At 44.2% G+C, this 22,600-nt stretch overlaps 1 protein-coding gene and 1 non-coding gene across 3 annotated transcripts in view; both read left to right on the top strand.

The window, feature by feature from the left end:
* Positions 1 to 22,600, top strand: part of ANTXR1 (ANTXR cell adhesion molecule 1) — a 266,805-nt gene that overhangs the window by 194,953 nt on the left and 49,252 nt on the right. For both annotated transcript variants that reach the window (XM_003922664.4, XM_074398773.1), the window contains 3 exons: positions 3,166 to 3,261; positions 3,874 to 4,041; positions 15,256 to 15,336. In XM_003922664.4, the coding sequence (XP_003922713.1) occupies positions 3,166 to 3,261; positions 3,874 to 4,041; positions 15,256 to 15,336 (345 nt within the window). The remainder of the gene's footprint in view (positions 1 to 3,165; positions 3,262 to 3,873; positions 4,042 to 15,255; positions 15,337 to 22,600) is intronic.
* On the top strand, positions 4,263 to 4,366 carry LOC120362055 (U6 spliceosomal RNA). The gene has a single exon (XR_005578061.1). It is a non-coding gene; the product is annotated as a U6 spliceosomal RNA (small nuclear RNA).

Here is a 22,600-nt window from a genome sequence, read left to right as displayed (position 1 = left end):
CGTGCGTCTTACTATATCCTCAGTACTCAGGGGGTTGCTAATTACAGAAAGCCAATTGTAAAGTCTTCTTTCAGTTCTTTTCGTAAAATACAGAGGCGGGGAAATCCCTGGGCAAGGCATCAGAAAACCACACCAGAACTTCACCTTCAGGAGTCACTTCATTTCTCTAGATCTGACTCCTCTTCTGTGCAGTGAAAAGGCTTAAATAGATGAGCTCCTAAAAAAATTAGGAGGCCAATGAACTTAGTTCAGTCCTCTGTTGAATAAAGCGGCTTAGTTCTTGGAGTTTCTTAACGTTCGTAGTGCTGCTCTGTTCAGTTTTAAGGGATAGAATTTCTGTTACCTCCTTTGGAAAACTGCCCAGACCAGGAATGCCCAGGCTTTCAGAGCCATATTTTGTGTATCTATGTTCACAGACACACAGAAACACATATCCACCTCCAGTGTAAAGTTTAACCACATATAGGATATATAAGATTCCTGCTTTCACATCCTAAGGTGAAAGAAACCTCTGAAATTATAAGGTAAAATAATATGAACTATAATACTTTATTGTGTTGGGAACTTTATTTTGTCATATTTTGCAGTTGTAAATTATCAAAATTAAGGCCAGGTACAGTGTCTCATGCCTGTATTCCCAGCACATTGCGAGGCTGGGGTGGGAGAATCACTTGAGCCCAGGAGTTTGTAAGCAGGCTGGGCAACGTGGCAAAACCCCATATCTACAGAAAATAGAAAAATTAGCTGGGCATTGTGCGACTGTAGTCCCAGCTACTCAGGGAAGCTGAGGTGAGAGAATTGCTTGAGCTGGGGTGGTTCAGGCTGCACTCCAGCCTGGGTGAGAGAGGGAGACTCTTTCTAAAAAAAAAAAAAAAAAAAAAAAAAAAAAAAAAAAAAAAAAAAAAAAAAATCATCAAAATTAGCAGGTACAAGGAGTGAGAAGTCAAAAATGAGCATGTATTTGTTGCCATCAAACGACTGGAAAAGCAAACCACAAAAGAATAAAATCCAGACTGAGAAACAATCAAACGAGAATGAGGTTGCGTGAGTTCAGACCCAACTCTGCCACATGCAAGCTGCTGACCTGAGTCATTCAGCCTCTCTACTCTTGTTCTCTAAAACAAGAATAATAGCATCACATACCTTCCTGGCTGGTTGCAAGATTAAAGGATTAACAATACACGTAAAGCACTTAGAAGAGTGACTGGCACATAGCATGGGAAAGGCTGCATAAATTCAATGGTGTGTTATCATGAATGCAATGTGTTTATTGAGCATCTACTTTGCACTTAGAATACAAGGGTCAGCAGAATCTGAGAGAGAGCAACCAAGTGAGAGAGAGAGACAGAGACCCAAGCGTCAGCTGTCGGAATGTCGTACGTCCTAGTCTGCTATGATCTCTCTGTCCTTTAAGTTGTATTCAATTTTTTAAAAATCATTTTAATGAAGCCTACCCATCCCAAGCACACCATGTAACTCAGGGAGTCTTAATGTCCCAGCATGTTCCTGCTTTGTCTTGTCGCCTTTTGTCCTGACCTCCCCTGTCTTTGCTTCTTTGTACCTTGCCTCTTGCACAGGGTCCCCCATCCCACACAGTGGTGCCCTGCATAGGACTTCACCCAAATGCCACCAAAACAAGGCTGTGAGAAGCAGACTTTGGCACTGTGAGCAATGTCTCTCTCCAGCTCATTCCTCTGCCAAATCAACCCTTTTCCAGCTTCCTTTCTCTACCCAGGAGGGAAATCATGCCACTTCCTTATAATCCATCCACGGCTGTAAATGGTGATATTTTTCTCCCTACAACAAGAATAATTACAGCGGCAAGCTGAAGAGTAGTTGCTACCTCTCCTCCGTTTTTCTATCCATAAAGTCACAAGTTCCTCTTGTCTTCTTTCTTCATCTTAAAAAATATAAACTCTAACTTCTTGTCACTGAGCTAAGTTGAAGACACTGAGTTAACTGCTTTATTTGAGTTGCCTCATTTAACTTATTTGTAAATTCAACAGATAATTCTTGGGCACCCACCACATACTAAGTAGTCCTATTCTAAAAACTGGAAATACAATTGTAAGCATGACAAATAAACAGAAGCCTCTGTGGAACATGCGTTCTAGTGTGGAGAGACACATATTAAGTAAATATCGAGCCATGACGAGATCCTTAACTAAAAATAAAACAGATTGATGGGATGGAGAGACTGCAGCTACTTTAGAAGAAATTCTCCAGGGGAGGCTTCTCTGAGGAGCGATATGAAAATCCATCTATCAGAAGATGGTGTGCGGAAGGTACATTCCTGGACAAGGGGACACTGTGCGCCCCAAGGCAGGAATTTTTTCAGAGTATTGGAGGAACAGAGAGAGGGCAGGCAGGCTGGAGCTCAGGAGGAGGGGCCGTTAGAAGAAAGAAGTCTAGAAAGGTGAGCCAAGGCCAGAACACACAAGGCAGGGCTGGCGTTTGCGCTTGCTCTGCTGCTTTATGAAGAACAGATCGTAGGTGAGTCTGAAGGCAGCACGAGGCCAGTTGGGAAGCTACCATGGGGTCCAGAAGCAAGTGCATGGGGGCGTGGGCACAGCGCGGTAGTGGTGGGGATGGAGAAGTCAACAGATTTTAGATCTTTAAGTAGCAGCAACAGAACTAGCTGGCAAGTTGAGTAGGGGATGAGTAGGGGAAAGGCAGTAAGGAAGAGAGAGTGACTTCGAGACAGTGGGGAAGACTACAGGAGGAGCACATTTAGGGTGGGGAGGTTAGGACTCTCTGCCATGGTATGATTGAGACGGTTTTTAGCCCCCCGAATAATGTCAATGTCAAGTGAGCAGTTGGAGCTCAGAGGCATCTGGGCTGAAGATGTAAATTCCCAATCATCAGCACATACAGGTGGGGCCAGATGCAATTCCCATAAAAGAGCAGACCTGTAGAAGAGAACAAGAGAAGAGGACTGTACCACAAACATGCCAGGTAGCACTGCTTACATCCCCAGTCCACACATCAGGAAAACAAGCTGAGGTGGTTTCAGTGACTGGCCCAAGGTCTCAGGAAACAGTAGCCCTGGGATTGCATCCAGACAGTCTGACTCTAAAAGCTCTACTCCTAATCACCTGGCCATAGTAGGCAGGTCCACACAGCAATGCTGTTCTGCTTCCTTCATGTGCTACAATTTCTCTGCAGGAAGAAGATGACGATGGTCTGCCTAAGAAAAAGTGGCCAACGGTAGATGCCTCTTATTATGGTGGGAGAGGTGTTGGAGGCATTAAAAGGATGGAGGTAAGAGAACAGCTTAACGTACACTTACCTATGTACCAACTACTCCCACCCAAGTACCAACTGGCATGACCCTACTTAGCCTCTAGAAATCAGGCATGCTTAGGGCGGTATGGCCATAGACCATGCTGACCACTCAATGTCAGAAACCCAAAGCAAATTGCTGAAAACCTGCTTGAGGTCTGGCGGGAATATGGATCTTAAGGCAGAAAGATGGAGCAATGTGGGGGACAGGCTTTTAACGGTGCACTCCCATGCCTTACCCACCATGAGTCAGAGCAGGTCACACACCCGCTCAAACCTCCTGGTGATTTCTTTTCTCTCTGGAATAAAATGCAAAGTTCTTACCTGGACCTGCAAGGTCTTTGCACGTGCTGGGCCTGCTGCCTGGACAATCCCTCCCTAAATACCCATCCTTGTGGCTCACGCTCTCTGTTCCTTCAGTCCTCCCCTTTTCTCTTTTCCCACAGTTTCCCTCTTCCCTGGCCCTCAAAACCCAAAGGAATCCAGCGTTGGGTAGCACTCACATTGCAAATCATTCACGTAGTTGTCATTCCCATTCTCGAGGGGCAGCATATTTTGTCATTTTGTTTCACTGTATTTTATTTATTTTAGGTTCGTTGGGGAGAAAAGGGCTCCACAGAAGAAGGCGCTAAATTAGAAAAGGCAAAGAATGCAAGAGTCAAGATGCCAGAGCAGGAATATGAATTCCCTGAGCCTCGAAATCTCAACAACAATATGCGTCGGCCTTCTTCCCCCCGGAAGTGGTACTCTCCAATCAAGGTGTGTCTCTCTCTCTCTACTCAAAGATCTATCGTCAGTTCTGATAAAACACTTACATCGTAAAGAATCAAAATCTTTCCACATGATAAAATCCCAACCCAAAATCCAGCTTATCACAGTGGAACAATTATCTAAAATTATGGACTTGAAAATACAAGTAATTACTTTGTCAATTTCCACTTACTCTGGGTTGAAAACTAGGCTTTTTAAAAATCACCATGGTGCTCACTTCGGCAACATATATACTAAAATTGAAACGATACGGAGATTAGCATGACCCCTGGGCAAGGATGACATGCGAATTCATGAAGTGTTCCATATTTTTTTAAAAAATTGGGCCGGGCACGGTGGCTCATGCCTGTAATCCCAGCACTTTGGGAGGCTGAGGCAGGTGGATCACAAGGTCAGGAGTTCAGGACCAGCCTGACCAACAAGGTGAAACGCTGTCTCTACTAAAAATACAAAAATTAGCGAGGTGTGGTGGCACATACCTGTAATACCAGCTATTCAGGAGGCTGAGGCAGGAGAATCACTGGAACCCAGGAGGTGGAGGTTGCAGTGAGCCGAGATGATGCCACTGCACTCCAGCCTGGGTGATAGACCACAAAGAAAAAAATAATCACCATGGCAAAGTAGTAGAATAAGCATGGACTATGAGTCAAGTAATTTGGGTAGTAACTGCAGAGAGTGACCATAAATTTCCATAGCATCTCATAACTTCACTTAGTAGACAATCTACGATCTAAGAAAAATAGCAGCATTCTCCTTGATGCTAATCTCTACTCCTTTGGCCATAACATAAGCCCATTCCCTTTTATTTGATCCTCCTGCCATTGTTTCAGGGCTCACCAGCAAATCTTGTTGGCCATGGATCTAGGACTCACTCTTCCTGGTTGTGAGCAAATCTTTTTTCTCCACCATCTCTCTTTCCTTCACACCTCCAGAGCTTAAAATCCTCTTTGGTTTATTGGAAAGTGTAAGCCATAGGAGGCAGTTAATGCTTCCTAAAGGCCTCTTTTTTATTTGTTTGTTTGTTTTTTGAGACAGGGTCACTTTGTCACCCAGGCTGGAAGGGGGTGCTGTGATCTCTGCTCACTGCAGCCTCAACCTCCCAGGCTCAAGTCAAACTCCTGGCCTCAGCCCCCCAAGTAGCTAGGACTACAGGCATGCACCACCACACCCAGCTAATTTTTGTGGGGTTTTTTGTTTTTTTGTTTTCTTGAGAGACAGGGTTTCGTCATGTTGCTCAGGCTTGTCTTGCACTCCGGAGCTAAAGCAATCTGCCTACCTCAGCCTCCCAAAGTGCTAGGATTACAGGCCTGAGCCACCGTGCCCAGCCTGAAGGCCTCTTTTCTATTCTTTCCTTGTGCAAATGGTTTTGAATTGACATGATTCAGCTAACATCTTCACTCTTTAGCCTTGCCCATAAATATCTGCATTATGCCACTTGTCAGAGAGCACTGGGAAATTACAGCTGAAAAGACTCTAGACGTAATCTGTCCCCACTCTCTGATCTCCTACTGAGAAAGGCAAAGTCCTTGTCCTGCTGAGGTCTGGAACCCAAGGCCCCCAACTCAGGGCTACAGACTCCAGTTTCATGCTGCAAACAAAACTGAGCCAATTCTAAGACCTCAAGTGAAAGACTCAATAGAGCCAGCTCCCATCACCATCCATACATAAACACACACACACACACACACACACACACACACACACACACACACATACGGCCTTAGCCCTCTTCCATGGCAACAAAGATTATTTTCATCATTTACTGAGTTAATTTGCTAATTTTGGAGCAGCTTTTCTCCTCCAAAATCAAAAGAAGTAGCATTTCAGGCAGTGTAGCGAAATGTTACTGGTTTCCTCAGCTGAGCTAGCTCAGGCTCACCTGAATTGCCACGCATTTCTATTTTGGTTTGCCGTGTTTAAAGCAGTGAGATTCTTTTTTTAGGATAAGCCTGCCCCCTAGGGTAATGGCTTGAACTCTGGAAAGATGTGGACAAAATGCACTCGCTTGACTAACAGCTGTTTGCTTCTAATTATTTTCTAATGAAGAACATGCAGTGGCGTGCATGCATGTGCAGACAGGAAGGAGCCAAGTGGATTCTCAGCCATGAAGAAGAAAGGGGATTTTCTGTTATGCCTTCCTCAGGAATCTGTACCTTGTGACTAACACCACATCTTTGGTTACAGCCAGGTTTTTGTTTCTGTAATCTTGGACGTTGAGAGAACATTAATTCTGTTTGAACACTCTCTATTAAGTGGTGGTTTGGGACTGAATTTGATGGGATAAATAACTACATGGGCTAACACATTAAGCACTCCCAACACCCACTTTGAAATAGCATCAATTCAATGAGTGTTGTGCAGCTACTGTGTGCCAGGCACTGTAGGATGTTGAATATACAGAGAATTTCAAATCTGAGTGAGTGTCAGAACCACCTGGGAGTGCTTTAAAAAATACAGATTCCCAGGTCAACTCAGAATCTCACAAAAGGTTCCAAAAGCACACTGGCTCTCACCACCAGCCCACTTTTTCCCCTCAAGTGACACTCCTTTTGTTCACATTGCCTCCCTTTTCTAATTTCACTCCCAGACTCCCTGAGCGATACGCCTCTATTGCTCCAATTATCACTTCATCCACAGTCCTGGCTCTTGAGCTTCCTCTTAGTCTCTGTATTAAAGCACTGGCTCTCAAAGGTGGTCCCTGGACCAGCAGCATCAGCATCACCCAAGAACTTGTTAGAAATGCTCATTCTTGGCCGGGCACGGTGGCTCACGCCTGTAATTCCAGCACTTTGGGAGGCCCAGGCAGGTGGATCACGAGGTCAAGAGATCGAGACCATCCTGGTCAACATGGTGAAACCCCGTCTCTACTAAAAATACAAAAAAATTAGCTGGGCATGGTGGCGCGTGCCTGTAATACTCAGGAGGCTGAGGCAGGAGAATTGCCTGAACCCAGGAGGCGGAGGTTGCGGTGAGCCGAGATCGCGCCATTGCACTCCAGCCTGGGTAACAAGAGCGAAACTCCATCTCAAGAAAAAAGAAAAAAAAAGAAATGCTCATTCTTGGGCTCTATCCAAGATCTACTAAATCAAAAGCTCTGAAAGTGGGGCCTAGCCATCTGGGTGTTAACAAGCTCAGTTAAGAAGTTGTCACCTGCCAGGCACAGTGGCTTATGACTGTAATCCCAGCACTTTGGGAGTCAGAGGCAGTCAGATCACGAAGTAAGGAGTTCGAGATCAGACTGGTCAACATGGTGAAACACTATCTCTACTAAAAATGCAAAAATTAGCTGAGCTTGGTGGCAGGTGCCTGTAATCTCAGCTGCATGGGAGGCCAAGGCAGGAGAATCGTTTGAATCCAGGAGGCTGAGGTTACAGTGAGCCAAGATCACGCCATTGCCTGGGTGACAGGGCAAGACTCTGTCAAAAAAAAAAAAAAAAAAAGTTGTCACCAAAGGTTCCAGCCAGCATTCCATAGGAAGTTCTTAGAGGGCAGGAACTGTGGTGCCTGGATTGTTAAAATAGGCAAAGAGAGCATGATTGCACTGCAGAGATTTTTCAGGCATCTCAGCAAGGAGATCCATATTAAAGTTCACACTGGGTCCATTTTTGCCACAAGTACAACTGCTGAATTAATGTTAAGTGGTTGGGGATCTGAGTGTCTTGGAGTCAGCTAAAAGGCCAGATGGAAATGACCTAGGATACCAGTGGACTCACAGAGCTCCTCAGCAGGACTCCCTCATTAAGACTCTCAGAGTGTGAATCCTCCCTTTGCCTGGTGGAACAGCTAATGCTTACTCAGCTCCTTCTACTGTAGAGGAAATGCATACATAGCCGTTGGTGTGATTACTCATGTTTATGAGCCTTCTCTCCACCAGATTTGACCCCCTGCAGGCACCAGGTATGCTTTGAATCCCGAGTAAACAGTGCTGTACCTGGCGCATCTCTTATTAAAGAGCTGAGGCATGAGCCATAATTATGAAACCACTCCCCGGAGCATCCAGCCAGTCAAAACACACAAACCATTTTGGTATACTCTGTCCAGGAAAGTGACATTCTTCATGCTATCTCTGTGAGGAGAAAGAGAAAGAGAGGTTGTTTTAGGTGCAATAAGGAGGATGGAAGCATAGAAAGAAATTCAAAAGTAATCATGTGTGCTCTTTGTCCAGAAATAAGGCAGGCTTGCTTCTGGAATCTCAGGTTTCATACTCTTTTACAAGATGTATAATCCACAAGGAGTCCCATGCTAGCCAGAATGCCTAAGGACATTTGCTCGGCCTTGGACAAAACATTTAGCCTTATGTGGTACCATAAACTGTGCTTCCCTTTCCTGAACTCTCTCCCTGAACTCGCCATGGTCCTGATAGGAGGCAGAAAGCACACTGAAAAGAAGTGAACTAACAGAAGTGTAGGCAGAGCTAAGGGAACCCACAGGGATGGTGAGGCACCCAGGAGCTGGCAACAGCAAGAGCTGTTATACCTAAAGAGCATGTGGGGAAATGGTGTTACTGGGTTCTGGAAACAGCCGCACCCTGCAAAGAGACTACTCAACAGGAACTGTTTCTTTAGTCGACAATCTAAATCCACCCCACCACCTGTTTTTATAGGACCTGCAAACAAAGAATGGTTTTTACATTTTTTTAATGGTTATATAAGTATCTATATAATGTTGCCCCTTGGCCTGAAAATCCAAAAATCTTGACCCTCTGACTCTTTACAGACCAAGACCAAAGGGCAGCTAGGTGATATAGAGGCAGGCTCCCAAGGCATGGAGAAGGCAGGCAGAGAATGAATGGGGGCTGGCAGATCAGGGAAAGTGACCCATCCACCCGCTGCCTGCCTTCTGTCTCCACTATAAGCAAGGAGAACAGCTCCACCTCACACCACCTCTCAGCAGGTATTGGAAAGACTCCTGGCTCCCCAGTGAAAGGAGCCAGAATCACATACTTATTGTTGCATTGCATTAGACTCATTGGTTCCCATGAAAGGGAGTTTTTGAGAAGCAGGTGAGCACATCTGCCAAGCAAACCCAGAGAGAACACATGGAGGGAAGAAGTCCACAGTGGGCTCTTCTCCACCCCATCTAATTTAAGCCACTGACCACACCGACCACACCTCCCCCCTTCCTCATTCCAGACTCATGATCAGGAAATTTTCCCTGATATTTGGCCTGCATTTTCCTTTGCTTGGTTTTCACCCCTGGATTTACAATACCCCGTGCTTCTCATTAAATTGGGGCTGACCATTTCAGACAAATGAAGTCATGCCCAGCTATATGGGCAAAATTTTCTTAAAAACCAAAAGATAAAGCACAACAAAACTTACCCTGTGAGTGTGTGTGTGTCTGTGTGTACGGAAAGTTTCCAAAGTTATAAATTAAATAAATTATTTCCTTTGAGAGAAAGCCAGGGTCACACTATTTACCATGTTACTTCCTTTTTTGAGACGGCATCTTGCTCTGTCACCAGGCTGGAGTGCGGTGGTGAGATCTCAGCTCACTGCAACCTCCACCTCCCAGGTTCAAGCAATTCTCCTGCCTCAGCCTCCTGAGTAGCTGGGACTACAGGCGCTTGCTACCACACCCAGATAACCCAGCTAATTTTTGTATTTTTTGAGTAGAGACGGAGTTTCCCCAAGTTGGCCAGGAAGTTCTCGATCTCTTGACCTTTTGATCTGCCCGCCTCAACCTCCCAAAGTGCTGGGATTACAGGCGTGAGCCACCATTCCTGGCCTACCATGTATTTCAAAGTATAAAAAGTCAGGTGTCAGTTTATAATGGCCTTATAAGTTGAACTACTCCCAAAATTCTCAATCTCTATCTTCCAACTGGCTAAGGCAGACAAACCAGAAGAAAAGATTCAACTGCTGCTTGGCAAAAAGAAAAAGAAAAAAAAGAAAACCCCACCACAAAAGCTGATGGCCCAGGGTGCTTTGGTTTTGTTTGTTTGTTTGTTTGTTTGTTTGTTTGTTTGTTTGTTTTAGAGGGTCTTGTTCTGTCACCCAGGCTGGAGTGCAGTGGTGCAATCATATAACTTACTGTAGAATCAAACTCCTAAGTTCAAGGGATCCTTCCACCTCAGTCTCCCAAGTAGCTGGGAGGTATAAGCAATCACACCCAGCTATTTTCTTATTTTTTGTAAAGATGGGAGTTTCACTATGTTGTCCAAGCTGGTCTCAAGTGATCCTCTTACCTCAGCCTCTCAAAGTGCTGGGATTATAGGCATGAGCTACCACACCCCGCCCTCTACCTCCAGAGTGCTATGAATGCTGGCTGTATAATCATTCCCAGCACAGTCTCATTGTTTAGAAAGAAACCGAAGCTAGCGTTTACATAGAACTTCCACTAAGCCTTTGTGAATTAGAAGATATTGTCTGTGGCTAAGATACAGTTCAGGAGCCTGGAACTGATAAATTTCTCATTTTATAGTCAAAATTTGTCAACTTCAAATGAAAGAAAGCTATTCATAAATGTCAGTTAATACAATCTGGCACAGGACTTGAGGCTCATTGAGAAATCTTTGCCTTAGCTTCACAGAAGCAGTTGTGCATTTTGCTGGGGAGTGAGGACCAGTGTCTTAAATGCATGCTGTGGAGAGGCTTGTGCAGCCGGGCACCCGAGTCTGAGACAGATAAAGTGGAGGCAACTGAGAAGGATCCTCCAAGACCTTAGATGAAGCCCAGAGACTGTTTAGAAGATTCTTCTGTGGCACATCTGGCCCCAAAGGGTTGTTATTAATGAGCACACTGCTACAGTCTTTAAATGACAGACTTCTGCCTACATTCAGAAAAAGCAAGGCTCCAAGAGCCCTTGTCATGCACTGCTCCTTGACTTTTGAGAGTTATTTTTTTATCCTCATTTTGGTTGTAAACATTGTTTTTCTAAAGTTTAATTCTTAGATACAAACTGTTTTCCTCAAACTCTTGCATAAAAACTACCTGTTGAAAGAGTAGAAAGAGGTGATAGGTTGTGTTGATTGATTGATTGATTGATTGGTTGGTTGACTGATTCATTGCCTAGTTTTCTATGCCACAGACTGGAGACTTTGGGTTCATTTGTGGGACAACCAGAACTCAGAATGCTGAGGATACACCTGAAACTAGCTAATCTCACCTTGGCCAGGAGAGCCCAATGACAACAGCTCACCCAGATCAAGCACGCCCTGCAAGTCGGGCAGCACTTTTCATTCACTAATGCCTTTGTTATTGATAACAGTCCTTGAAAGTAGAAACTACTTTTCCATGAGTAAATAGATACCCAGAGCAGTAGAAACCACAAATGGAAAACCAAGGTACAGAGAGGTTAGGTAACTTGCCGAAACTCACACTGCTAGTAAGATGTTTCATGGTTCATTTTATTGACTGCATGGCATCCGTTTGAGCTAGCAATAAAATTTTTCATTAATCAATAGGAGAGAGGAGAGAGACCCTGGAGATGAAAAGCCAATCAGGAAACTATTCACAGAATGAGTGACAGATGATGAGGGCCTGGGCCCAGGCAGGAGCTGTGGAGGTGGTGGGTCAGGGGTGGATGGGAAGAGGTGGCAGCAGAGCTGCTGCAGAGAGAACATCCATGAGACACGGTTGGCATTGGACATGAGCAGGTGGCAGAGAGGAGGGAGGTTAGAATGATTCCTTGATACCCAGCATGCCCATCAGGATAGACGGTGGTGCCATGAATCAAGGCAGGGTGTGCAAAAGGAGGAGCAGGTATGGGGAGAAGAGTTAGTTCAATTTGTGATGTTTGAGTTTTCAATACCTGTGATACATCCACATTACAATTAAGATTCAATAGGTAAATGGATCCCCAGATCTAGAGCTCAAGAGAGGACTGGGCTAAGGATAGAATTTGTGAGTCGCCAGCAGATAGGTGGCAGTTGGACCCATGAGACTAGATGAGAGCACTCAGCTGAGAGATGAGCAGAGAGGTGCCAAATAAAGACCACCATGTCACGTGCCGGCAGATGGAGAAGGAGCAGAAGAAGCTGCGAAGACTCAGCAGAGAGGTCAGAGGGAGCAGGTGGAGGCTGGTGGCACAGAAGCCGAGGGAGAGTGTGCAGAGGGGAGGCCCAGCACAGGAATCTCCCCAGAGAACCAAGTGAAATGAGTGTTAAGGCATTTGGCAGTCAGGATGCTATGGGTGGCCTTAGCACGAGCAATTTGAATGGCATGATTGGGGCAGAAAGAATAAAACTGTGGCTTGGGGGTAAGAGGAAAATAGGCTTGGAGGAGCACAGAATAGAAGATGGGCAGATGCTTGCTTACAAAGTTCAAATTATTGGATTCCTACACTCCGTATTACACTCTTTTCCATCTTTCTACAGAGTCTCCCAAATGATCATTTTAATGACTTTACTATGATCATGGGTAACATTTAATGAATACCTTCTATGAGACAAGTACCTAACTTCAATATTTAAACTCTTACAGCAAGTTTCTAGAGTAGACAGTATTATTTATCTCTACTTTAAAGATGAGAAAAGTAAGACTTAGGGAGATGACACAACTCATCCAACCTGTAGAGCTGGTGAGAAGGAGACCCAGAGTACAAACTGGGGCAGGCTGGCTCCAATCACTTTGTGCTTAAACACTACACCATAGGGTGAACTGTTGCCGCAAAGAAACATCATTTACTACTCATTCTCCTGGTATGATACATCTAGGTGGTTTCTGCTCTTTTGCTATGCATGTAACTTTAAATTTCTGCTGCGCTAATTAATACGTTTCTTCAAGAGCCAAGTGTTCTTTCAGCCCCACCTCAGTGCACTTTTTTGTCACAGAGTTGGGTGACTAGCACACACAGCTCTGTGGGTGGGCTGATTTACAAAGGCAAATGCTGGGAGCCCTCCCCCTCTGAAAAAAATGGGGAAGGAGAAAAAGAGGCATTCGTCCAGGAAACCCACCTGCTTATATCCTAAAATATAAATGCTTATCCAAAAGAACCTTCAAGAAAAATAGAGAGCTGATGATTGAAACGGCTTAATACAGAAAACTATCCTGCACACAGCAGCAGTGCTATCCAGCATTCTAAAATCATTTCAAAATATTTTTCAAGGCTTTTGTAAATGCCTTGCCAAAATAGATGAGAAACACGACACTTGGCAAGACAAAGTTTAACCCGCAAGAACTCAAACAGCAGTTCATAAAGACTGAAGAGTGCAATTTTATACGTGTATGTAACCCACCAGAAAATTTCAGAACATGAAATCTTCAAGATAATTCTTAAATTAACACTGCCCCTATATAAATGCTTTGTGTCCAGGAACTTGAACTCTTTAGACTTCTCCAGCCTCCCCAGCACTGTCATTCAAAGACCTCTGTAAGATTAGAATTTTCAAATGTTCCTAAGGCTTGAATATGAAATACATTTTACATTTTGGCTCAGTTTAGGCCCACACATCTGTGCACACATGGTCTTACACACACCCAGACACATTTCACTGAAATAAATTTTTCACAAGATCCTCACCATGTGCAATTAATATTTTCTCTTCTACTTCTTAAACGTTCTGCTCCTATACGAAATTGATTTCATGAGGGCTCAAAGGGTTGCAACCTACAGCTGAGAAACCCTAAGTTCTAAAGGATCTAAATTAAAGCGTTCTCACCAGAAGATCTGCATGAGGAAGAATCTGGAGTTGGTGTAATAGAAAGCATATGTGATTTGGAATTAGACAGACATGGGTTCCAATCTCAACTCTCTGGTTTATAAACCGTCTGCCTTTTGGCAAGTTACTTGATCTCTCTGACCAGTTACTTGATCTCTCTGACCCTCCCTTTCCTCTCCACAGCCCTCTGGGACTGCTGGGACAATTCACTTAGAAGACACTCATGGAAGCACCTACCACTTAGAAACATTCATTCATCTGACAAATACATATTGAGCAGGGAATGTTGTCCTAAGGGCTAGGCAGACAGAAGTGAGCAAAACCATCAATACCACTGCTTTCATGGAACTGGCATTCCGGGGGGCATAGACAGACAATCAGAAAATTAACATAGAATATATCAGGGAGTGAGAAGGACTGTGTTAGTTTCCTCTTGTTGCTGTAATGAACTACCACAAACTTAAAGGTTTAATCAACACAAATCTATTATCTTACAGTTACAGATGTCATAAGCCCAAAACGGGTCTCACTGGGCTAAAATCAAGGTGTTGGCGGAGCTGTTTTCCTTTTGGGGACTCTAGAGGAGAATTTATTTCCTGTCTTTTATAGATGCTAGAGGCTGCCCGCACCCACTGGTTTATGGCCACCCTCAATCTCCAAAGCCAGCAACATTGGGCTGAGTCCTCACGCCCAGTCACTGTGACTCTGCTTCTGTCCACACATCTCCTTCTCTAGATCTGACTCATCTGCCAAAACCACCATGGGTCCTCTAGGAAGGACCCATGTCATTAGATTGAGCCCACTGGATAATTCAGGATACTCTCCCCATCTTAAGATCATTAATCACATCTGCAAAGTACTTTCTGCCATGTAAGGTACCATAGTCACAGGTTCCAGGGAATATAAATAAAAGTCACCTATAGAGGTGTTCTTTATCATCAGCTGTGAAAGCCTTGGCACTGACATACTTACTCTTCTCCATTTTAGCCAATTACACACAACCCCAAAGGGTTTGTGGTTTTTGGTCCCCTGTAATGCTTGGTAATTCATCTCTCGAGCCTAGGCTTCTGAGCAAGTTATAGCTACTGAGTGAGCCTAGCAGACAGCCAGGGATGTGCATTCCAGGGGCCTTTCATTGGTCTTGCCCTGTCGACACTTATGTTCAGTAATTTTCCAGAATTTGTCATTAGTGTCTTCATTAATGAGCTCTGGGTACCAAGTGGGAAGAAAACACTTTAGTGGAATTGGGAAAGATTGACTTGTGGTGTCAGGATATTCCCAGAAATGTAATAAGGAGAAAAGCCCAGATCTTGAATGAAGTCATATTTGCAAAAGTGGGGCTATACTCAGACCTCAGGCTGTGTCCTTCACAAACATCAGAGCCTTCTGTGTGTATGTCTCTTCTTCTCCTCCATTCGCAAAGCTCCAGTTTTGAACTAAGGGACTGCAGAGTCAGTAATCCCCTCACTACCATATTAGCAATGTTGTGTTGTTCACCTGACTGAAGCAGCACCAGGAAGTTCTGTGTGCCTACGGGACAGAGGGGTGTAGCCCCAGGTCTGCTTTCAATATGTAATCTTGGTGCATTTGTTTTATTTCAGGGAAAACTCGATGCCTTGTGGGTTCTACTGAGGAAAGGATATGATCGTGTTTCTGTGATGCGTCCACAGCCAGGAGACACGGTAGGACTGGTTAATTCATTAATGGTGTCTATCGGTCTCTCTTTCTCTCTCTCTCTCTCTCTCTCTCTCTCTCTCTCTCTCTCTCTCTCCACCTCTGTCTTTCTCTCCCCCTCTTTGTAGAGCTAGAATAACTTTGGATTCTAAAACAGAGTTAGAATAACTCCAGATATACAAATCCAGCTATTATTTCATGTTGCGACAAATCAGATGCCAATTTTCAAAATGTTGGTTATTAAAAGATCTTGAGTTTTGATTTGCTTTTCTGAAAAGGATTTTGACAGAAATATGCTGGGTTTAACTTTGTAGAACTTGAGCTTCTCAATGTATAGGCACAGTGAGAGAATAAAGCAGGACTGTCCCCTACGTGGGGCCGTTTCAGTGGAGAATTCTGCTGGCCATCGACCACACAAGCCAGTGGCACAGAACAGAGTGCCAGCACTGCAGGGACAGGGTGAGGGCAAGGAAGGGGCCACGGAAAACCCCTACCATTTCCCAGCAGGTGTTGGGCCCAGCTGGCCCAGGACCACAGAGGGATCTTTCACCCCAGGTGAGGATTTGTCTAGGCACCATCAAGGCTAAATTTGGAACATCTCTAGCCAGCAGAGACCTTAGAAACCATCCAGCGCACGGCTTCATTTTGTAAATGAGGAAAGAAAAACAAACAAAAACAAAAAAATCACCTAATTGCATTCTCCAAAAGACAAGAGATGTTGAAAAGCTTGTTCCAGTTCAAATGTAAGTAACAAGTAACAGTGGAAACAACCTCAGTTCTGCCGAAATAACACTATTGCTATTTGTTTATGTAAGAGCTAGTCCCTCTTCCACAAGTTTTACAGACCAAAACTTGGGACCAAGTTCTTCCTCAACTACCAGCAACCTGCATCTTCCAGCCACTTCTTTGGGAATCAGGCACATTAATCCAAAAGCAAAATAAAAGTATCTCATTTAGAACTCTTTCCAAATCAAGCAGGCTTGGGTTTGATCCACCCTTCCTTCCTGGCTGGAAAACTCCAGGCAAATTACCTGACCTCTCTGAACTTCATCCTGATAAAGTAGATGGCACGGACCACTTCCTACTGTGACTGGTTGGAGAAGGTAATGTTTGTAAAGCATTTGGCCCACTGCTGAACACATGAAAATGCTCAATCAGGCCGGGTGTGATAGTTCATACCTGCAATCCCAGCACTTTGGAAGGCCAAGGCGGATAGATCACTTGAGGTCAGGAGTTCAAGACCAGCTCAGCCAATATGGGGAAACCCCATCTCTACTAAAAATACAGAAATTAGCCAGATGTGGTGGCACATGCCTGTAATCCCAGCTACTCATGAGGCTGAGGCAGGAGAATTGCTTGAGCCAGGGAGGTGGAGGTTGCAGTGAGCCGAGATTGCACCAGTGCACTCCAGCCTGGGCAACAGAACGAGACTCTGTCTTAAAAAATAAAAAAATAAAAATTGTTTTTAAAAAGGAAATGTTCCGTCGATGGCAGATATCCTTATGGTTATTTGCTGTGTGTTGTTCTGCTGTCTGGGGATGGTGGATGCGGAACTTCAAGCCATATCGCAGTTGGTATGTGTGCTCTGCTGACTCTCCAGCATGACACAACTAACATTAGAGCACAGCCCAAAGACAGGCCCTGCCACCTCCTCCCCTCGCACCTGGTGACAGTGGGTGGTTTGTGGCTGAGGAGGTTTGGTCTAAAGTTTCATAGCTTATGTGAGCCACTGCCCAATTAGCTGTTCTTGTTGTGACTAGGGCGGCAGGCAAGTAAAAACGTGAAACTAGCTCATATAAATGCTGGGTTGACTTGGCCCTGATCGCAGATGAAATTTGAGCTTTTGTCTGTGACAGTCAACAAGACCAAATTTTTATGCCAAATTTTAAATTAAAATGCTGCAGTTAGGAGAAATGAACATAGATCATAAAGTTAGTACTCGGGGAAGTGTTTGGTCTTATAAAATATATATCTGCTTTCTATGGGAAATGAAGAAATCTTTAGCATGCATGAGACTCCTCTAACAGATTAAGAAAAAAATAATAATAAGATACCTAAACTAAGGTTCAGCAGTACTATTTTTTGTGATAGAACCTGCTGATACACTGTATGATCCCATTTTTTTTTTCAGAGCAATTGAAAAACATCTCCACTAAAATACATTAGCATTCCATTTTCCATAGACCAGTTTGCCAGAAACAAATTCATAAACTGGGTCAACCTAAGAAGTGGGAGGGTTATAGGAAAGAGGTTGGACAGAAAGAAATATTATCATTTATAAGACAGAAGAATCAATGCCATTTGAGAGCAAAAGGCTGGTTACGTAAAGCCAAGAACAATGGAATGAAAATAAATGGAACTTCCTCTAATGAATCACACCTAAATTGAATCTGAATCACACCGAAATTGAATCTCTTATTTACCAATTCTGAATGAAAGTTTATATTAACAGCTGAAGATGTTCATGTGAGAAACATTTTTGAGAAACACAATGCTACCTTGAACTTTTATTCTCTAGCCATGCAAAGTAATAGATTTGCAATACAAGAAGCTTAAGAATTTGGATACATTTGAACATACTGTCATCACTGTCACAAATTATAATTATCCTGTTTACTTTTAAGTACCCTTCGTTTGTGGAAGTCTTGCTAAAGTGATAAGATACATGAGAGAAATAGATGCAGAAAATTGTGTCCTTGTTGCTATGGCAACAGCCACATGATGTACACATGGAGTTACACAAGAAAGGTCACAGATGAAGTAAGAACCAGAATTCAGAGCTGCCTATGGCTACTCCAGAAAGAATTCCAGGGGAAGGGTGGGGGGCAATATTGTAGCTTTGTCTACATGCTATTTCTGTTTTGTTTTGCATAACCTTAGGAGACACACTAGAGACCTGCATTGCTTGCATGGTGGTGAGTCTGTAAGAATTCTTCAGCACTGATTTATGGAGCTAACCACATTTTCCATAAACTCAAAATGACTCCATCCAGGCATGTGCTCATGAACAAGAGTCACAGGTTCTGAATTTTTCCTTTAAAACAAAACAAAAACAAAAATCACCTAATTGCATTCTCGGTTACATTCTAAGTTGCTTCAAACACATGTTGACCTCACAGAAACCTGGCAGATTTTCCTCCTCAGTTCCTGCCTCCTTCATCTTCCCCCCAGATACTCCACCCCAGCCCTCTAGATGCAGACACAAGCCCACCAACAGCGCCTCTGAGGCTGCTGAAAGGCCTCCAGACCCAGCACAGAGCAGGGGTTCGGGGAGTCAGAGTCCAGAGCCACCGCCCTCCCTTGAGATTGGCACCCACCTCCTCAGAGCCATCCAAGCACCGGGTCAGAAATGGCAGCAGGGAGCATGAATATTTTCCATCTGCCATCATCCATATCCCTCTTTCTGCCTGCAGTGAGTTCATGGTCCCACTGCTCCTTGTAGCCCACCCGGAAATGCTTGGGCCATCATAAAAAAGAAAGTGCCAAAGGAAACCACCTAAATAGAAAGCAGTAGCACATCTGATTCTAAGGCTTTTAAAGTTTATGAAGCATGTGGTGTCCCCTGCTCCCAGTATATAGCCACCACAGTGCTCCTTGTAAAATCAAACCTCAACACACCATGCCTCCACTTCAGACTTGCAAAAACTGTTGGAAAACCCAGAATCCTTCGCTTGATTTAGAAAGGCATGCCTTTCCATATCATCCGCTGCTTACCCCAGGTTCCCTCATCACCTCCCAATAGGCTCTGAGCACGTGGAATTAATTGCTGGCCATGCCCTGAACATGCCAGGACATTTCTGTGCCTTTGCTAGATTTCTCTGCTTGGAATGCCTTTCCCATCCTCTCTACTGAGTGAACATAGTTTTTTATTATTACTGAGGTAGAACAATTTAAGTTTATTTTCTCATTTGTCAATTGGTTTGACTTGTCTCATTTTTCCACTGGATATTTTAGTGTTGGTTTCATATGATCATTTGATTAACCCATCTTCATTCATACATTAATGAAATGTTTTGAAAGTCTACTAAGTGTCCGATCCTGTGCATGCATGGTACTTATGACATGGTACTTATTAATGCTTATGACATTTAAAGTCTAACCACATAACATATATCCAAAGTTTTTTCTAGTTTGCCATTTACCTTTTAACTTTTTTAAAATGCATTGAAGTTATCTATAATTTTATAGTCAAATCTATAAGTATTTAGGATTTCTGCCTTTGGTTTCAAATTTAGAGCGGTCTCCCCTACTTCAGGAGAACATAAATTTTCACAAAAATTTTCTTCTAGCCCCTCTGTCTGCTTCTGATGGTAATGTGAATTTGTCACCTTTTCTGTATCCTCCTGAGTATTTTAGTGCAGGTTTGGGAAAGGTTCCTTTGGAAGCTATGGGCCATATATGTTGTATTAAACTAGAAGTACTAGAAAATTATCTTAAATGCCTTGAAGTGGTTGTATTAATAGAAAGTGACTTGGATTTACTCTGGGCTATCCCAATGAAGTGAGCAAGCCCCACAGGTAGAAACAACAGTGAAACCAATTTCATCAGGAAAAATTGAAGAATGCAGGTTTCAACAACGCAGCGGGCTGCCCCAGAGACTAACGTTCCAGGTAACTCATGTTACCAAATATGGATAAAACGGATTAACCACTGGGCCAGGACATAGTAGGGGGTTCCTAGAGCAGATCAATGCTTCTCAAACTTAAGCCTCAGAATCACCTAGAAGGTTTGTTAAAGCACAGCTTGCTGAACCCATGCTTAGAGTTTCCGATTCAGAAGTTCTGGATTGGAGCCTGGGATTTCACATTTCTGACAAACTCCCAGGTGAAACTGCTGCTGCTGGTCTGGGGATTATCCTTTAAGAACCAGTAAGATAAGGAACCAGACAAACTTCAGAGTACCTCTCACCCTGAGAGTCTGGGGTTCTAAGCAATATTTCTATACCGACTTGACCACTAAGCCGTCCCTTTTCTGTATTTCTCCGTAGAACACCGATTGACACAACTGGGGAATAACTAGTCTACCTTAAATCTAAATATTAAGCCTCATTGAGTTGTAAAGAAATCCTTCCCATCTTCAGACCTTCTGTTCCTAGATTATGAATTCCAAACCCAGAAAGGTAAGGGAATTCGGAGATCAGAGCATGGACTCCACTGGTTTTCCATCTGCTTGCACGTTGTTATCACCTGGGGAGCTTTCACGGTCCCACCCCAAAGGTTCTGTTTAATTGCTCTGAAATGAAGTCTGGGCACTGGACTCATAAAGGCTCCCCAGGTGATTGTAATAGGCATCCAAGATTGAGAAGCAGTGAGCTGGTCCAATTTCCTCTTTTTCACTCAGGACAGCATATTCTCTTTCCTTCTTGAAATAGTTTAAAGGCAACTCTCCACATTCCTTCAGAAACCCTAAGAGTAAGATAGGCTGATTGCAGTCTTCATGTGCTTTTAACAGTCCCTTTCCTATCAGGAAGGTGGTAAACCCGGACTGAGGCTGACATGTCATTGTTACTGCTTAAGTAAAGAAAATGGAAAGGAGAAAATAGAACTCGGCCTCATATGTCCTTTCTGGATGAAATTTAATCAATCTACCCACCAGCCTGAACCCTCCCCAGTCACTTTTACCCCCATTCAGACTCCACCCCACTTCACGTGCTCCCAGAGAACCCACTGGGTTTAGATGTCATCTGTTGTCAGATCTGGCATCAGGAGGCTGGTACATTCCATTACTATCTGCAAGAACAAAATACTTAAGCTCGCTCAGAACTTGTTTTGCAAGCCTGGGTCTCTTTGCAACCAGAAGAGACCCAAGGAAACACACACGTAAATGTACATAAACAATGTTTGAAACTCATCCGAAGTAAAGCCTGAGAGGTTGTGAAATCCTCCCCAGCTGTTTCCAATAAGGGCGTGAGGCCAGTCACATGGGCACCAAGTCTCCCTCCTGTCGCAGAGGCAAGAACAGCCTGTGCAGGTTATCTCCCAGGAGAGGGATCATCCTCTGCCTGCTCCTTCTAAAGCAGATGAGCCTCCTGTAGCATAAGCAGGCCTCAGAGAAAGTGTCTGCACTCTTGCTTTCTCTCTCCTCTCTTCTTTCTCCTTCACATTTCCTGCATTCCCTCTTTCTTCTCACCCCTTTCCTACTTTTCTTTTCCCTGTTCACCACCAATTTCTAAGGCCTGTCATGGTTGCTTTCCCTCAACAAAGACCAATTGCACTCCCACTAAGAATCCATTTCTGGGCTGGGCACTAGGGATATCCATTGGAAGAGGACTAAATTCTGGCTTCCAGGAGTTCATGTATGTATGTATGGTGTGCAAGAGAAGAGAGTGTCAGCCGGGCGCGGTGGCTCAAGCCTGTAATCCCAGCACTTTGGGAGGCCGAGGCGGGTGGATCACGAGGTCAAGAGATCGAGACCATCCTGGTCAACATGGTGAAACCCCATCTCTACTAAAAATACAAAAAATTAGCTGGGCATGGTGGCATGTGCCTGTAATCCCAGCTACTCAGGAGGCTGAGGCAGGAGAATTGCCTGAACCCAGGAAGCGGAGGTTGCGGTGAGCCGAGATCGTGCCATTGCACTCCAGCCTGGGTAACAAGAGCGAAACTCCGTCTCAAAAAAAAAAAAAAGAGAGAAGAGAGTGTCACCCATTGTATGAACTGCAAATGCTTACAGAAGCACAAACCCACTCAAGATAACTTAGGGTAATGATAATCTCCATTTTAAGGAATAGAAATTGAGGCTCAGGGAAAATTATTAGCTTTTCCAAGGACACACAGCTGGTAAGGAGGTCTGGGGCTTGAATTCAGGACGTTGAGACTTGAAAGTCAATACGAGGGATTCCTGAACTCCGTCATGCATTCAACAGATACATGTTAGACATCTTCTAGGAGCCAACGGGCACTGTATTAGTGCTTGGTATACAAGATGAATGAATGGGCCCTGTCCCTGCCCTTGAGGAACAGGGACAAACAGGAAGCCCCCAAGCACTGCCTGGTGTGAAAGGCTCTGTGAGGGGGCTTCACCCAGGAAGGGCGTCTCACCAGCCTTGGAGTCCAAATGGCTTCTTGAATGGACATTTAAGCTGAGACAAAAGGAGGGAATGGAGTTTGGGGAGAGAATCTTCTAGTGACAGGGAAGCTTGAGTACAGATCTGCAGGTGAGACTATGGCTCCTTCAGGGAGACACAAGGAACGGGGTACCTAGGAGGACAGAGTGGGAGACAGTGGGAAGAGGGACTGTGTTGACGAGGCCTATGATGTACCAGCCATGGGT

The sequence above is a fragment of the Saimiri boliviensis genome, chromosome 1 (assembly GCF_048565385.1).
Source record: "Saimiri boliviensis isolate mSaiBol1 chromosome 1, mSaiBol1.pri, whole genome shotgun sequence".
NCBI lineage: Eukaryota > Metazoa > Chordata > Mammalia > Primates > Cebidae > Saimiri > Saimiri boliviensis.
Note: the sequence above shows the minus strand (reverse complement) of the source record. Positions and strands in the feature narration are given on the sequence as shown.